Source organism: Oryctolagus cuniculus, chromosome 1 (genome assembly GCF_051225735.1).
Source record: "Oryctolagus cuniculus isolate XC-2025 breed Fujian yellow rabbit chromosome 1, ASM5122573v1, whole genome shotgun sequence".
Classification (NCBI taxonomy): Eukaryota; Metazoa; Chordata; class Mammalia; order Lagomorpha; family Leporidae; genus Oryctolagus; species Oryctolagus cuniculus.
The window spans coordinates 116,858,324-116,875,587 of NC_142867.1; the positions used below are offsets into that span (position 1 = coordinate 116,858,324).

The window sequence follows — 17,264 nt, forward strand, 5'->3', positions numbered from 1 at the left end:
ATGTCGTTGAAGTTATGCATCATTGCAAGTGGTAGATAAGAACCAATGGAGTAATGTCGACCTGGGATGCCTTTGCTACAAAACATTCAGCACTCTTGAAGATAAATAAACGTTCTACTGACAATGAAAAGAAACAATTTTTTTTATTTAACTCCACTAATAAACAGGTAAAATGGTGCAAAAGGCAAGGCAACTAACAAAAGCTGTTAGATAAAAAAATTGAAGCCAAAAAAGGAGAACAATTTCCTTTGATGGGATAATAAAGAGAAAATGAAACCTGCCCTAAAAGTGTGTAATGTAATGCAGTCTCTCTGTGCTCCAACAACATACACAGAAACATGGTGTTTCTAATTAAAACTTTATCCTACTCAGTGTTTTTTTCAAGGCAATTTTAACATCTTTGTTCCTCAAACTGTAGATTAGTGGATTCATCAGAGGAACCACAGTGGTGTAAAAAACAGAAGAGACTTTTCCCTCATCCATTGACCCAGCAGAAGATGGTTTGAGATACATGAATGCAGCTGATCCAAAGAACAGAGAAACAGCAACTATGTGGGAACTGCAGGTGCTGAAGGCTTTGGATCTGCCCTCAGTGGATCTGATGTGTAAGATGTTGGAGAGAATGAAACCATAAGATATAAAGATGGTAAGGCTGGGCACAATGATGTTGATGCCCACCACGATGAAAATCTCTACTTCATTGACATAAGTGCTGGTGCAGGAGAGCTCAAGTAAAGGAATCAGATCACAGAAATAGTGGTTGATGGTGTTTGCATCACAAAATGTCAGTCTGAGAATACATCCAGTGTGGGCCATCGCGCCAGCAAAGGCCATCAAGTATGAACCAAGCATAAGGTTGGCACATACTTTTTGGGACATTGTTATATTGTATAAAAGTGGCTTACAAATGGCCACATAGCGATCATAGGACATTGATGTCAGCACATAGCATTCAGAGATAATAAAGAAGCAAAAAAAGAAGAGCTGGGTCATACATCCCATGTAAGAGATAATATTCTTCTTTGATACGAAGTTCAGCAGCATTTTGGGTGTAAAGACAGAGGAGTAACAGAGGTCTATGAAGGACAAATTAAAGAGAAAAAAGTACATAGGAGTATGAAGGTGTGAATTCAGCACAATTAGAATAATCAGGCCCAGATTTCCCAACACAGTAACTGTATATGTGACCAGAAACAGGAAGAAAAGGGGCCACTGGAGAACTGGCTGGTCTGTTAATCCCACCAAGATGAATTCAGTCACCAGAGAGCCATTTGTGATTGCCATTCTTCTCCAAGGGAACCTGTGGACACAAGGAAAAAAATTGCTTTAGAACCCCACTCTTTGAACAGTATTTTCTCACGCAAGTATAAGGTCAATGTTGAGAATGCCTGAGATTACCCCAACATGAGCCAATAGGGTTTGCTTTTGCGAATACCCTATTGCCAAGTGATGGGCCTTCTCCTTATTGGAGTCTTAACACTTAAGCAAAGCAAAGTGAAACAGCAATGCACTCTCCTGTGTGAGAGAAAGTCACCAGTTTCATATGCAAACATGTTTCTAACACCAGTTTTATATGGAAAAGTCACGAGTTAAAAATGAAGAAGGGCAGGCCTGCACAAAGTGGTCCTTCTCTCCTCTCACCATTTTGTCATTTGCTTGAAGATCCTTCACAACCAATACAATCAAAGAAATTAACAATTTGGTATTACCAGTAATGCAGATAGAATTAGCCAGAATGGGTCCCTGAAATAAATTCTAACTAGGGAACCAGAGTCTATGAGAGGTTGGTTACTGTCTTACTGTCAGAGAATAAGAGTTATGAATCTAGAAGAGTGAGGGCTCTTACCATCTAACGGGAGTTTACTATTAAGGTATTGCAAGCCTCGTGCCACTATTTTCTCTGAATAGTCTCTGCTCTTCTGTCAAAGAGAATTATCTGGCACAGTCAGGAGGTAAGAATTTCAGGAAATGGAAACCAAATGGTGCTTCTTAGATCCCTGCATTCAATTTAAAAAATGAAGACATCATATAAAGTTAAAATGCAAGATACAGAAATAGAAATCCATCATAATCTCCCTCATATGAGGGATTTATTGTAGTCAAATTCATATAAGCTGTGAGTAGGATATTTGTTGCCTGAGGTCAGTGAGGGGGGAATCAGATAGGTTGGTAAAGTTTCAGTTATGCAGATGAATAATTTCTTGATATCTAAAATACAGCAGTGTATCCATAATTAACAATAATATATTATTATATTTGACATTTTCTAAGAAGATACATTGGAAAAGTAATTTTCTCAGTACTTGTACAGACACAAATTCATGAAAGAGCCATCTCCTAAGAGGTGATGGATAATTTAATTAACTTGAACACTGTGATTCTTTCACAATGTAAATATACATTATATCTATATATATAAACATGAAGTTATCTATCTTATATTTTAGAAATATATATGTAAAATAAATAGGTACCTATATGTACAATTTGTGTCAGTGATATCTCCATGAAAGTGTCAAGAAACAAGGAAGGCATTAACGTAAAAAGAATCCAAAACTCACCCACCACAGGAAGAAAATGCTAAGGCTTCTTTAATGTTGTTATTCACTCTGGGGTCCTGACATGGCCCATATCAGGCTCTGAGGCTTTGCTTCCTTTGATTCCTAGAGGATGCAACATAGAGTTATTTTTTCATATTTTCTGAAAATCTTTCTGAACTTCTATCTCAATTCCTGATTATAATTTTGGCCTCTCAAGCCAGGGAAAAATAAACAACCGTGCTATTGGGACAGTTACCACTTGATGAGATACATGGAGATTCAACCTAATCTAATAACATGATGCCCTTGTTAGGAGCAGGCTAAAGACGTTCTCACTCTCCTCCCAGGGAAGAGATTCTAGGTACAAAAGGAAAATGAAGGGACTGTGTTTTCATGAGAGACCCAATATATTACTCAATGTTTGCTTCACCTTAGGGAATGTATTTTCCCATGGCAGATCCAAAATTACATTCTCTCCATCATCTTCACTCTGTAGGGAAATGGATTGTTTGTGATTTTTTTCACCTTTCTTCCTACATCATTAATGAAAATATTCCTAGGGGTGTTTCTGCCTGCTTTTTCATTTCTTTACCTAAAAATTTTGAAGTGTTGTCTCACCAAGGATTTTACTAAAATGGCTTTTCTTGTGTTGCAACCAGCTAAAGTTTTTACCTTTAAATGCCTGGTGAAAATTCAATTTTGAAGTTTTTAAACAATTTTTACTTATATAAGTTGAAAAAATGTCATGTACTTCATATATACAGATTTGGGAGCATAGAGAAACTTCCCACCCTACCCTTCCCACCACCCAAGTTCCCTCTTCCTTCCTTTCTTAAACTTTCTTTTAATATTTATAATGATATACTTTCAGTTTATTTTATAACCATAAGATTAACCCTCCACTAAATAAATAATTCAATAAAAAGTAAGCAAACAAAGCACTGAAAAAAATATGTAGTGGGGGCCAGCACTGTGGCAGAGGGAGTAAAGCCACCACCTGCAATGCGGGTATTGCATATGGGCACTAGTTCAAGTCCCAGCTACTCCAGTTCCAACCCAGCTCTCTTCTATGGCCTGGGAAAGCAGCAGAAGACAGCCAAAGTCCTTCGGCCCCTGCATCCATGTGGGAGACCCAGAAGAAGCTCCTGGCTCCTGGCTTTGGATTGATGCAGCTTCTGCCATTGCAGCCAGCCAGAGAGTGAACCAACAGATGGAAGAAGGCTCTCCCTCTCTCTGCCTCTGACTCTCTGTAACTCTGCCTTACAAATAAACGAAAAAGTCGTTAAAAAAAAGCCTGAGTATACTGTTGTTTCCTTAGATGTGACATTTCCTTAATGAGGTTATCAATTTCTTCTCACCATAGAAAAGAATAGGAAAAGTGAATTCAGAAGTTTTCTCTAACATTTAACTATAAACTTGAGGCAGTAGTGAACATTTCATCTTTCCTTTGGTGTTAAGTATGTTTTGAATGTTATGATAGGACACAGTATCAATGGTGGTCAGACATAGAAATCATAGGGGGAAAAATACACATATGAAATAAGTAGAATTGTTACACTTTCTATTCACTTAAACTAAAAGAAAGAAAAAGTAACCACCCAAGTTGGTTATGCCTTTTTTAATAGAAATCCAAAGCTGACGTGTTCAGTCCTATCAGCGAGTGTCTCGTTTCAAACATCATCACTTTAATTTTATAAATCATACTTAAATTTTGTAAAGTTAATTACCCACAAAAATTTGAAAGTAGAACTAAGTTTAAAGGTTTATATTTACTGAAAATGGAGCACTCTTCATTTGTATCTTGGGCCTCTTCAAATGAATTATTAGTGAACTGGTTAAATCTACCCTTTTGTCCTTTCAAAGAGTGATGAAACATTTTAGGAGGGGATGTTATTTGCAGTACTTGCAAAGGGTACCAGATGACAGACACATGCACATTGTTTTCTTATTTAAATAGAACTTTATTTGTTATAGAAAATAATTTTATCAAAAGAGACAGCAGGAAAGAAAAATCAAATCACACTATTTTATATACAGAGATTTCAAGATTGCAGAATAGGAAAGGACAGATTGCCCTAGGCTAGGGAAAAACAGTAAAAAAAAAAAACTGGAGATATTGCATTCTCAGGGGAGAGCTGGAGGGAAAACTGCAGTAAAGATCCCGTGGAAGGAGAAGACGCTGTGGATCTGCTATAGGTGCACAGCAATGAGCATGGACACAGCACACAAACCGAGCAGCCCAGTGGAGAAAGCTCCAGCTATGGAGAGCAAGGTGAGCTCAGAATGCCATGGCGCATGCCCCTGGTGATAGAGCCAGAGGGAGGGCATAGAGGACTACACTGTCTTTGAGTCTGGCCCATAGCTCTGAGGGGAACAGGCTGCCTGTTCACCTAGGGAAAGAAAGGGGCATATTTCTCACTTCCCATAACCCCTACAAAGGCTCCCAGCAACCAGGTGAGAGAAGGCAGGTGCCAGTCTGGACATAAGTAGATAACAGCTGTTGCAGATCTTGATTGTGTGCCCAGCAACTGGTGGGGACAGACGCTATCTTGTCAGTAGAGACACCAGCAGTAGCTAGGGTGCATGCACACAGCAACAGACAGGGAGAATGAACCATTCCAACATTAGTGCCAGCTGCAGAGACTCTCCCATGTGCACAACAAGCAGCAGAGAGAAGGCTCGATTGTGAAAGGAGTAGGGCTACAGCCAGCAGCTATTCTGCATGCATGTGATCCAGGGATTTTACCAGAGGGAAACATCTGTGCTTCCCATTGACAGAGTCTGGCTGGGAGGATTGACAGGAGGCTGGAAACCCACATGTGACTGTAAGGTGCTCTCAGCCTCTCAACATATGACAAGCTCTAGGGCTCAAACTGCCTAGGCAGAGCGTCCAAGGCAACTGGCACTGGGAACATATCACCATCTCAGTGGATGGACAGGCTAGTGGGGTAGAGTGGATCCTCTGCATCCTGTGGCTATGGGAGCCCTGTGTGCTGAGACTATGGGAACCCTGTGACTGCATGAGAGGGCACCAGGTGCACCTGGGTCTTTTGGAAATCACTGTGAGAGATCCCTGATTGCCTGGGATAGGTTATTGCAGGGGCATCCGTGCTGAGGATTGCAAGGACCTTTGTGTGGTTCATGCAGAAACATGCATGAGTATGGCACCAACTGAGGGCTAACACCCAGGCATTGATCACCATGAAGGAGAGGAGGTGAGGGTGAGATTTTGCAAACAGACATGACCATACTCCCCCTTCTGTTAACAAGAAATCCATCACGCCCAACTTGGGTATCACCCTGGATACTCACCCCACCCTGGAGAACTGACCAGAGTTTCCTGGCCACGCTCACCAACACCTCTGGGTATCCAGACAGAGCAGACATTCCACTAAGCCACAGAGGCATAATTCAAAGATAAAAGCCATTAGAAGAAAAGAAAACAAGCATCTCCACAAATGTCTAAAATAAACACAGAAATTCAAGAAACAAGAATAAGGAAGACACCATGAGCCCACCAAAGGAACACAGCAACATCTTCAATATCAGAATGTGAAAATGAAGAGATGGATGAAATGCTTGAAATGAAATTCAACAGATTAATCATGTGATTACTCAGAAGCAAATCCATGAATTAAAGAAATTCATACATAACATGAATGAAAAATTTTCCCACGAAGTTAAAATTTGAAGAGAAATAGAAAATTAAGTATTAGAAATGAAAAGCCTTAATAACATACCTGTTGAGAGAAAAGAAAGAATAAATGAGATAGAAGACAAATCTGGAAATTTTTCAGTCAGACAAAAGAAGAAGAATGAAAATGAGGGGGAGGAGAAATTGGAAAAATTAAAAAGAGTGTTGGAGATTTATGGGGATATTATCAAATGATCCAACACATGGGTCTTAGCAGTTCTTGAAATAATGGAAAGACACAATGGATTAGAAGGCCTGCTTAGTGAAATAATTATTAAAAACTTCCTTAATTTGGAGAAATAAAGAGACATCTACGTACAGGAAGAAATCCTAATAGACATGACCAGAAAAGATAGTCACCATGGCAAACTTTAGTCAAACTTTCAACAGTAAAACATAAAGAAAAGATTCTAAAATGTTCACAAGAGAAACACCAGATTACCTTCAGAGGATCTCCAATTAGACTCACAGCTGACTTCTCATCAGAAACTCTCCAGGCAAGGAAAGAATGGAGAGGCACAGTCCAAGTCTTAAGAGAAAAAGCTGTCAACCTATAACACTGTATCCTGCAAACTCTAAATTATGAATGGAAGTAAAATAAAGACCTTCCTTAACAAACAAAATTAAAAGAATTTGTCACCACTAAACCAGTCTTACAAAAGATGCTTAAGAATGTGCAACACAGAGAAACACAGAAACATAGTCATCACTAAGAAATAATGTGAAGGCATAAAACCTCTCAGTAAAAGTACAAAGGACATCAAAAGTAAACAATGGGAATATTTATGGAAAAATGACAGGGCCAGGGGCTGGTGCTTTGGTATGTTAGGCTAGGCCTCCATCTCAGGTGCCAGCATTTTATTTGGGCACTTGTTTGTGTCCCAGCAGCTCCTCCTCCAATCCAGCTCTCTGTTAATGGCCTGGGAAAGCAGTGGAGAATGGCCCAAGTGCTTGGCCCTCTACATACAGGTGGGAATCCAGGAGGAATCTGGCTTCAGACTGGCCCAGCTTTAGCCATGGCTACCATTTGGGGAGTGAACCAGTGAATGGGAGATGTTTCTCTCTGTCTCTCCCTCTCTCTCTATAAGCCTACCCCTCAAATAAATAATTTTTTTTAAAAAAGGGAAGGTCCAAATCATTACTTATCAATACTAATCTTGAATATAAATTGCCTAAATTCTCCAATTAAAAGATACATGTCGCTCCCCGTCTTCATGGAGGAACGACACAGGACCCTGCGCTGTTCTTTCGTCTGCTCAGCCCTCCCTGGGTTTGCTGCTGGTTCTTCCCGGGTTGGCTGCCATCCCTTCCACCTCCGTGGAAGGGCGGTTCCCCCTGGCCACTTTCCCCACTTCCGCAGGGGAGCGGCACACCGCTGGCCGGCTCTCTCGGGGGCTGCACAGGTGTTCCTTTATAATCCTCTTCCACCAATCCCAACTCTGCTACCCACACGCCGAGTACGCTGCTCTCCTCCAATCAGGAGCAGGTCCTACAGTTTATTGGTTGAACTGGAGGCAGCTGTGTAGAAGCTGTTTCTCCCTTCTCAGCGCCATATTGTGGGAGAGCAGATGCATAGAATAAGTCTTAATTCCAGTAACTTAGTCTAGTCCGAGTTGCTCCCCACAATACAGACTGCCTCACTGGATAAAAAAAATAGATAAGATACATCTATTTGCTGCCTATAAGCAACACACCTCACCCACAAAGATCCATGCAAATTAAAAGTGAAAGGATGGAAAAAGATATTCCATGCTAATGAAAAGTAAAAACAGAGCAGCTGTAGCCATCCTAACATTAGACCAAATAGACTTTAAAACAAAAATTGTTAAAGAGAACAAGACACTATGTAATGATTAAGAAATTAATTCAAAAGGAAGATGGGACTTTGATAAATATATTTACACCTAATGCCAGGGCACCTGGTTATTTAAAAGAAATGTTAATGGATCTAAAGAGAGATACAAACGTCAATACAATAGTAACAGGGGACACCAACATCCCATTTTCATCAATGGACAGATCAACCTCACAAAAAATAAATAAACCACAGAGCTAATCATCATATGGACCAATTGGAACCAATTAATATCTACTGAAGTTTTCATCCCAAAGTTGCAGAAGACACATTCTTCTCATCGGTGCATAGGACTTTCTCTAGAACAGACCATATATGAGCACATACAGCAAGTCTGAGCAAATTCAAAAAAATCAAAATCATTCCATTCATCTCCCCTGACCACAATGAAATGATGCTGAAAATTAACAACTCAGGATCTCTGGGTCAGTGGGTCTCTATGGTCAGTGGGTCTCTATGATCAGTGGGTAATAGAAGAAATCAAAACAGAAATAAAAGAATTTCTATAAATGAGTGAAGATTAAAAAAAAAAAAACACCTTATGAGATACGGCAAACGCAGTGTTAAAAGGGAAGCTTATAGTAATTGGTACCTACATTAAGAAATTGGAATGAGTTACCATTGCATCTCAAGGACCTAGAAAAACAACAAAAAAACAAAGTCATAATCAGTAGGAGGAAATAAATAATTAAAATTACAGAAGAAATAAACAAAATTGAAACCCCAGGATATTACAAAGATCAGTGAATGAAGACCTGTATTTTGTTTTGAAACAATAAACAAAATTGTTCCATTTACCAACAAAAAAGAGGGAGCAAACTCAGATCAATAAGCACAGAAATTAAAAAGGAAATGTAATAACACATACCATGGAAATGAAAAGAATCAGCAGGTATTACTACACACAGCTGGATGCCCACAAACTTGCAACCCTGAAAGAAATTGATAGCCAAAAAGAAGGATTTATACCTAATTTCCCAATACCAAAACATTGAATGAAGATTCAAAAAGAGTGAAATAATGTATATAATTATAGTTTGTTTTTAAAAAATATTTAAAATGTACCTTAAGTTTTTCCCTTGTTTTCTTTAAGGGTTTATATCCTAATATCCTTCTTCTAAAAAGACATTGTCAAAATTAGTTTTCTTCACCAAATATTCTTTTTAAATTATCTTTGCTCCCAAGAGAAAATTTCTACTTACTATTTTATCTATAGAAGTTTCTTTCTTCTCATTTCATGGTTCTTCACAAATCAGGCAGCTATAAATCTTCAAAACATTATTAATGAACAGGTAGTTTAGATTACAAGAGTTACCTTGTACTCGCTGTTCAAACACTTTTAGAACAGTGGAGGATAAGAACATTATTCTTCAGGACATGCTACCACTTGACATTTATGTAAATTCTGTTTAGATTGTCCTTGATTATTTGTCATACATGGAGCTCATATTTATTACTCAGTTTTTTCTTGAGATCATGACTAAGGGATCTATTCCATCAAATAAAACCACTGAAAACATTTAAAATCTTCCTGTTTTTGCTTTTTATTTTCTGCAAAAAAAGAAATGAGCTCTCTAGCTAAGCTAATCATGTGCCAGCTCATACCCCAACAGTCCTCACCTTTTCCTTCAAAATAGAGCTGTCAATTTGTTTTTCTGAAGAAAGTAATAGTGAAACAATAATCCTCAGAAAAATTCATGTGTTATCTTGGAACAGTACACAGCCAATATCTAAAGAAGCAATGCTCTCTCTCTCTCACGCGCACGCTTTTTTTTTTTTTTTTTTTTTTCTGACAGGCAGAGCGGACAGTGAGAGAGAGAGAGAGTAATGTCTTCCTTTTCCGCTGGTTCACTCCCCAATGGCCACTGCGGTTGGCGCGCTGATCTGAAGCCAGGAGCCAGGTGCTTCTCCTGGTCTCCCATGTGGGCGCAGCACCCAAGGACTTGAGCTGTCCTCCACTGCACTCCCGGGCCAAAGCAGAGAGCTGGCCTGGAAGAGCAGCGAGTCTGCGCACCAGCGCTGGAAGGGGAGGTGAGCTAAAAAGCTCTTGGTAACCCGAGACATTGGCAGGGAAAGGCAGAAAAAGCCTGCAGAGAAGGAGGCCTGAAACCCCATTGGGAAAAGTTCACCAGGCTGGCTGGAGGAGAGAAAAAGCGAATAAATAAGGGGAACCTGTGCGGACATTTAGCCTCTCCACTCACCTTACAAAGCCGAGCAAGACAAAGGGCAGGCGCCATTTTACACAAGTAAAGGTGGTGCACGCCATTTTGCATATGTAAAGTGGGTTTCTCTCATTAGCCAAGCAGAAAAACCTGACTCTGGTAAGCAAACAAATACCCACAGGGACCAGATTTCATACATCAGCTACTCTCAATTCTACTCAGCTGTGTGGAATTACTTCCCAACTGAGTCAAAAAAAAAAAAAAAAAGAGAGAGAGAGAGAGAGAGAGAGTGAGAGCAAGCAAGAGAACAATCAGGGTGAATCACCTTTGGCACACCCTTAACCCTGTAGAACCAGAGCTCTCTGGCCACACCCATCACAGCCTCTAAGGATCCATCAAAAGCAGACAGTCCTCTTAATCTAGAGTCACAGTATAACGAGAAAAAAAACAAAGAATATCTCCAATATGCCAAAGAAATGCAAAACCTGAGGTAACAAGAACAAGGAAGACACTATGACGCCCCCAAATGAAATAGACACCCCAATTCAAGATTATGAACATGATGAGATAGAAGAAATGCAAGAAGCAGATCTCAGAAAACTGATAAGAACATTAAGAAGTTCTCAAAAACAAATTCTCAAACTACAGAAATCCTTAATGGACAAGATAGAAAATCTCTCTCGTGAAAATGAAATATTAAGGAGGAATCAAAATGAAACGAAACAACTAGTACAACAGGAAACTGTGATAGTGACGAGAAATCATAATGAAGTGAAGAATTCAATAGATCAAATGAAAAACACATTAGAGAGCCTTAAAAACAGAATGGGTGAAGCAGAAGAGAGAATATCAGACTTAGAAGACAGAGAACAGGAAAGGATACAGTCAGACCAAAGAAAAGAAGAGGAAATAGGAATCTAAAAAACATTATGGGGAATCTTCAGGATACTATTAAAAAACCCAATATTCGGGTTCTAGGAGTTCCTGAAGGCATGGAGAGGGAGAAAGGATTAGAAGGCCTTTTTAGTGAGATATTAGCAGAAAATTTCTCAGGTTTGGAGAAGGACAGAGACATCCTAGTACAGGAAGCTCACAGAACCCCTAATAAACATGACCAAAAGAGATCCTCACCACGACACGTGGTAATTAAACTCACCACAGTGAAACATAAAGAAAAGATCCTAAAATGTGCAAGAGAGAAACGTCAGATTACTCTCAGAGGATCTCCAATCAGACTCACAGCTGACTTCTCAACAGAAACCCTACAAGCTAGGAGGGAATGGCGAGATATAGCCCAGGTACTAAGGGAGAAAAACTGCCAGCCCAGAATATTATATCCTGCTAAGCTCTCATTTGTGAATGAAGGTGAAATAAAGACCTTTCACAACAAACAGAAATTGAAAGAATTTGTCACCACTCGTCCAGCCCTGCAAAAGATGCTTAAAGATGTGTTACACACAGAAACACAGAAACACGGTCATCAATATGAAAGAAGGTAAATGAAGGAAATCTCACAGCAAAACATCACAGGAAGTTCAAAACATATATCAGAAAATATCTTTGGCAAATGGCAGGGCAAAGCTACTACTTATAAATAGTCACATTGAACATTAATGGCCTGAACTGTCCAGTTAAATGACACCGATTGGCTGATTGGGTTAAGGAACAAAACCCATCTATTTGCTGCTTACAAGAAACACATTTTTCTAATAAAGACCATACAGACTGAAAGTGAAAGGCTGGAAAAAGATATACCATGCCAACAGAAATGAAAAAAGAGCGGGCGTAGCCATCTTAATATCAGACAACATAAACTTTACCACAAAAACTGTTAAGAGAGACAAAGAGGGACACTTATAATGATTAAGGGATCAATTCAACAGGAAGATATAATGATTATCAATGTATATGCACCTAATTACAGGGCACCGGTTTATTTCAAAGATTTCTTAACGGACTTAAAGGGAGACTTAGACCCCAATACAATAGTACTGGGGGACTTCAATACTCCACTCTCAGAAATAGACAGATCCACAGGACAGAAGATCAACAAGCAGACAGTAGATTTAAACGACACTATAGCCCAAATGGATCTAACAGATATCTACAGAACTTTTCATCCTACACAGAAAGCATTTACATTCTTCTCAGCAGTACATGGAACCTTCTTTAGGATTGACCACATACTAGGCCATAAAGCAAGTCTCAGCAAATTCAAAAGAATTAGAATCATACGATGCAGCTTCTTAGACCATAGAGGAATGAAGTTGGAAATTAGCAACTCAGGAATCCCTAGAGCATACGCAAACACATGGAGATTGAACAACATGCTCCTGAATGAACAATGGGTCATAGAAGAAATTAAAAGAGAAATCAAAAATTTTCTGGAAGTAAATGAGGATAATAGCACAACATACCAAAACTTATGGGATACAGCAAACGCAGTGTTAAGAGGAAAGTTTATAGCAATAGGTGCCTACATCAAGAAATTGGAAAGGCACCAAATAAATGAGCTTTCAATTCATCTCAAGGATCTAGAAAATCTGCAGCAAACCAGACCCAAATCTAGTAGGAGAAGAGAAATAATTAAAATCAGAGAAGAAATCAACAGGATTGAATCAAAAAATTACAAAAAATCAGCCAATCGAGGAGCTGGTTTTTTGAAAACATAAACAAAATTGACACCCCATTGGCATAACTAACTAAAAAAAAGAAGAGAAAAGACCCAAATCAATAAAATCAGAGATGAAAAAGGAAACGTAACAACTGACACCACAGAAATAAAAAGAATCATCAGAAATTACTACAAGGACCTGTATGCCGGCAAACAGGGAAACCTATCAGAAATGGATAGATTCCTGGACACATGCAACCTGCCTAAATTGAACCAGGAAGACATAGAACACCTAAACAGACCCATAACTGAGACAGAAATAGATACAGTAATAAAAGCCCTCCCAACAAAGAAAAGCCCAGGACCAGATGGATTCACTGCTGAATTCTACCAGACATTTAAAGAAGAACTAACTCCAATTCTTCTCAAACTATTCAGAACAATAGAAAAAGATGGAATCCTCCCAAATTCTTTCTATGAAGCCAGCATCACCTTAATTCCTAAGCTGGAAAAAGGTGTAGCATTGAAAGAGAATTACAGGCCAATATCCCTGATGAACATAGATGCAAAAATCCTCAATAAAATTCTGGCCAATAGAATTCAACAGCACATCAGAAAGATCATCCATCCAGACCAAGTGGGATTTATCCCTGGTATGCAGGGATGGTTCAACATTCGCAAATCAATGAATGTGATACACCACATTAACAGACTGCAGAAGAAAAACCATATGATTATCTCAATAGATGCAGAGAAAGCATTTGATAAAATACAACACCCGTCCATGATGAAAACTCTAAGCAAACTGGGTTTGGAAGGAACATTCCTCAATATAATCAAAGCAATTTATGAAAAACCCACGGCCAACATCATATTGAATAGAGAAAAGTTGGAAGCATTTCCACTGAGATCTGGTACCAGACAGGGATGCCCACTCTCACCACTGCTATTCAATATAGTTCTGGAAGTTCTAGCCAGAGCTATTAGGCAAGAAAAAGAAATTAAATGGATACAAATTGGGAAGGAAGAACTCAAACTATCCCTCTTTGCAGATGATATGATTCTTTATTTAGGGGACGCAAAGAACTCTACTAAGAGACTATTGGAACTCAAAGAGGAGTTTGGCAAAGTAGCAGGATATAAAATCAATGCACAAAAATCAACAACCTTTGTATACACAAGCAATGCCACGGATGAGAAAGAACTGCTAAGATCAATCCCATTCACAATAGCTACAAAAACAGTCAAATACCTTGGAATAAACTTAACCAAGGATGTTAAAGATCTTTACGATGAAAATTACAAAACCTTAAAGAAAGAAAAAGAAGAGGATACCAAAAAATGGAAAAATCTTCCATGCTCATGGATTGGAAGAATCAATATCATCAAAATGTCCATTCTCCCAAAAGCAATTTACAGAAACCTTCTGTGCACAGAAATACCAAAACACAAAAAGATTATATTAGAAGACAACAAAAATAGGGCTGGCATTGTGTCCTACAGTGTAAAGCCACCACTTGTGATACTGGCATCCCCTGCTGGCACCAGTTTGTTTCCCAGCTGATCCACTTATGATCCAGTGCCCCACTAATGGCCTGAGAAATGCGGTGGAAGATGACTCAAGTGATTGGTCGCTGACACCCACATGGAAGACCTGGATGAAGCTCCTGGCTCCTGGCTTCAGCCTGCTCCAATGTTGCCCAATGAAGACCATCTGGAGAGTAAACCAGTGGATGGAAGATCTCTTTCTGTCTCTCCGTATCCAAGAAGTGTAAAATACACACAAGGAATGTCTGAGATTAGCCTAATTTGTATTCATAGACAGCGTTTACCACTACTCTGATACCAAGAGAATGTGACCCCCACCCCCAAGAGTCTTAACTGGTAAACAAAGCAGGCTACAACACCAAGTTAACCTTCAGACTGCAAGCTAGTGCTTTCCTATACAAATATGACTGCTAGAAAACTCAAGGATAAAGATGAAGGGTGAACCAGGACATAGTTGTCCTAATCTCCTCTCATTATTTCTTCATTCACTGAAGACCTCTCCTCAGTGGCTCACTTGGCTAATCCTCCGCCTTCGGCACCAGAATCCCATATGGGCAACGGGTTCCAGTCCTGGTTGCGTCTCTTCCAGTGCAGATCTCTGCTGTGGCCCGGGAAGGCTGTGGAGGGTGGCCCAGGTGCTTGGGTGCCTGCACCCGCATGGGAGACCAAGAAGAAGCTCCTGGATCCTGGCTTCGGATTGGCATACTCTGGCCATAGCCGCCATTTGGGGGGTGAACCAATGGAAGGAAGACCTTTCTCTCTGTCTCTCCCTCTCACTGTCTGTAACTCTACCTGTCAAATAAATAAATAAAAAATCTTAAAAAACAGACCTCTCCTCACCAATAAAATTGAAGGCAGAGTCATCAAGAACCTGGCATTGCTTCTAACGTAGATTAGGTTCAGGTGGAGTGGGCACCAAGAACATTGTAGTTCAAAACTAAGAAGCCATCGTCTCTGGCTGGCACCGTGGCTCAGTAGGCTAATCCTCCACTTTGAGGCGCCGGCACACCGGGTTCTAGTCCTGGTCGGGGCACCAGATTCTGTCCCGGTTGCCCCTCTTCCAGGCCAGCTCTCTGCTATGGCATGGGAGTGCAGTGGAGGATGGCCCAAGTGCTTGGACCCTGCACCTGCATGGGAGACCAGGAGAAGCACCTGGCTCCCAGTTTTGGATCAGCGTGCCGGCCGCAGTGGCCATTGGAGGGTGAACCAACGGTGAAGGAAGACTTTTCTGTCTCTGTCTCTCTCACTGTCCACTCTCTGTCAAAAATAAAATAATAATAATAATAATAATAATAATAATAAGAAGAAGAAGAAGAAGAAGAAGCCATAGTCTCTGAGAGGTCAGTTGCTCCCTAAGATAACAGAATCAGAGTTACACATCTGAAAGGATTTGAATTCCATACAAGGAAAGGAAAACTAATTGAGGATGTGTAACAACTCGTGCCCACTAATTTCTCTGAGCATTTTCTGCTCCCCTTCAGATTCTTGCACCAGTTTCATTTCACTGTTAGTGTTTCACAGAATGGAAGGAATGGCAAACCTTAAATCCCTAGACTTCATCTCAAAACATGAAGACTTCATGTTAAACAAATATGAAAGACACCAAGAGGGAAATCTTCCATGATCTCCTGTACATGTGGGATCTAAGATAGTCAGAGACTATGATGTTGGTTGCCAGCAGTCAGTGGGAGAGGAAGTGTGGTGATGTCAGTTAATGAGTAAAGGTTTAATTATGAAAGAAGAACAATTTCTGGAGATCTAATGTATAGCATGGTAACAATAACTGACACTATAATACTGTAATTTTTTCGCTGCATACCCACACCAAAACACACACAAAACAGTAACTGTCTAGTAGTGATAGATATCTTAACTAAACTGACTGATGTGATCATTCCACAATGTATATATTTATCAAACCATGACAGACACATACACACACACAGAAATACACACACATACTTCACTAAATTGACTGATGTTATCATTCCACAATGTACATATTTATCAAAACGTGACACACACATATACACACGTGCACCCCACTTTTAGGGGAGAATATACACATGAACACAATTGTATGTCATTGGTATCTCTATACAGGTGTTAAATAGAAACAAATTAATTTAGATATAATCTAAAACTCACCTTCCACAGGTAAAAAAATCTTCAATTTTTTTTTGTTGTTATTCACCCCTGGAAAGGCCAATATCAGGCTTTGAGACTGCTTGCTTAGATTCTAAGAAGATTCACCATAGACTTATTTTTGCATTACCCTGGAAATATCTCTGAACCGGTAGTCACAATTTTAATTATAATTTTTAGTCTATGAAGTAGCAGGAAGAAATAAGTAGCCTGTTTTATTATGAAATTGCCAGTTGATGAAACACTAGGAGATTCAACATGAATTTAATAACATAACCTACTTGATCACAAGCAAGGTTAAGCCTTGCTCACTACCTTCTCAGGAAACAAATTCTAGGTATAAAAGCAAAATGAGCGGACTATATTTACACATCAGATCATGATCTGTCTTTATTTCCTCAGGGATTCAACATTTAACTCTGGGTTTTCACTTCACTTTAGGGATTTTACTTTTCCTGTAGGGATTATCTTCCACCATCATCAGCACTGTAGGGAAATTGTGGCTTTTTCTTTATATCCCAATTCCATTTTTCTCACATCTTTAATGAAAATATCCCTTAGGATCTACTTTCCTGCTTCCTTGTCTCTTTATCTGAAAATTTTCAAGGACTTCAGTGACTCACTTTAGGTGTTCTCTCTCCTGGGATATTTCTGAAGCAACTTCATGTTTTGCATCTTTACCAAAGTTTTTCTTCCTAAATACTTA

The 17,264-nt window shown here is 39.5% G+C and overlaps 1 protein-coding gene across 10 annotated transcripts in view; it reads right to left on the minus strand.

The window, feature by feature from the left end:
• Nucleotides 1-298: 298 nt before the first annotated feature.
• The window catches only part of LOC100352376 (olfactory receptor 8B3-like), a 113,499-nt gene continuing 96,533 nt past the window's right edge, over nt 299-17,264 (minus strand). The window contains exons 1-9 of one of the 10 annotated variants that reach the window (XM_089313796.1): nt 10,291-10,435; nt 9,292-9,357; nt 9,155-9,206; nt 8,958-9,021; nt 8,686-8,725; nt 2,971-3,030; nt 2,562-2,663; nt 1,847-1,997; nt 299-1,300 (exon numbers count right to left, since the gene is read on the minus strand). In XM_089313796.1, the coding sequence (XP_089169922.1) occupies nt 352-1,284 (933 nt within the window). In that variant the 5' untranslated portion in view covers nt 1,285-1,300; nt 1,847-1,997; nt 2,562-2,663; ... (4 more) ...; nt 9,292-9,357; nt 10,291-10,435 and the 3' untranslated portion in view covers nt 299-351. Of the gene's footprint in view, nt 1,301-1,846; nt 1,998-2,561; nt 2,664-2,970; nt 3,031-6,676; nt 6,814-8,685; nt 8,726-8,957; nt 9,022-9,154; nt 9,207-9,291; nt 9,358-9,709; nt 10,222-10,290; nt 10,436-17,264 lie in introns of those variants that run through there. The other 9 variants (XM_089313804.1, XM_089313786.1, XM_089313787.1 and 6 more) reach the window with 9 other exon arrangements.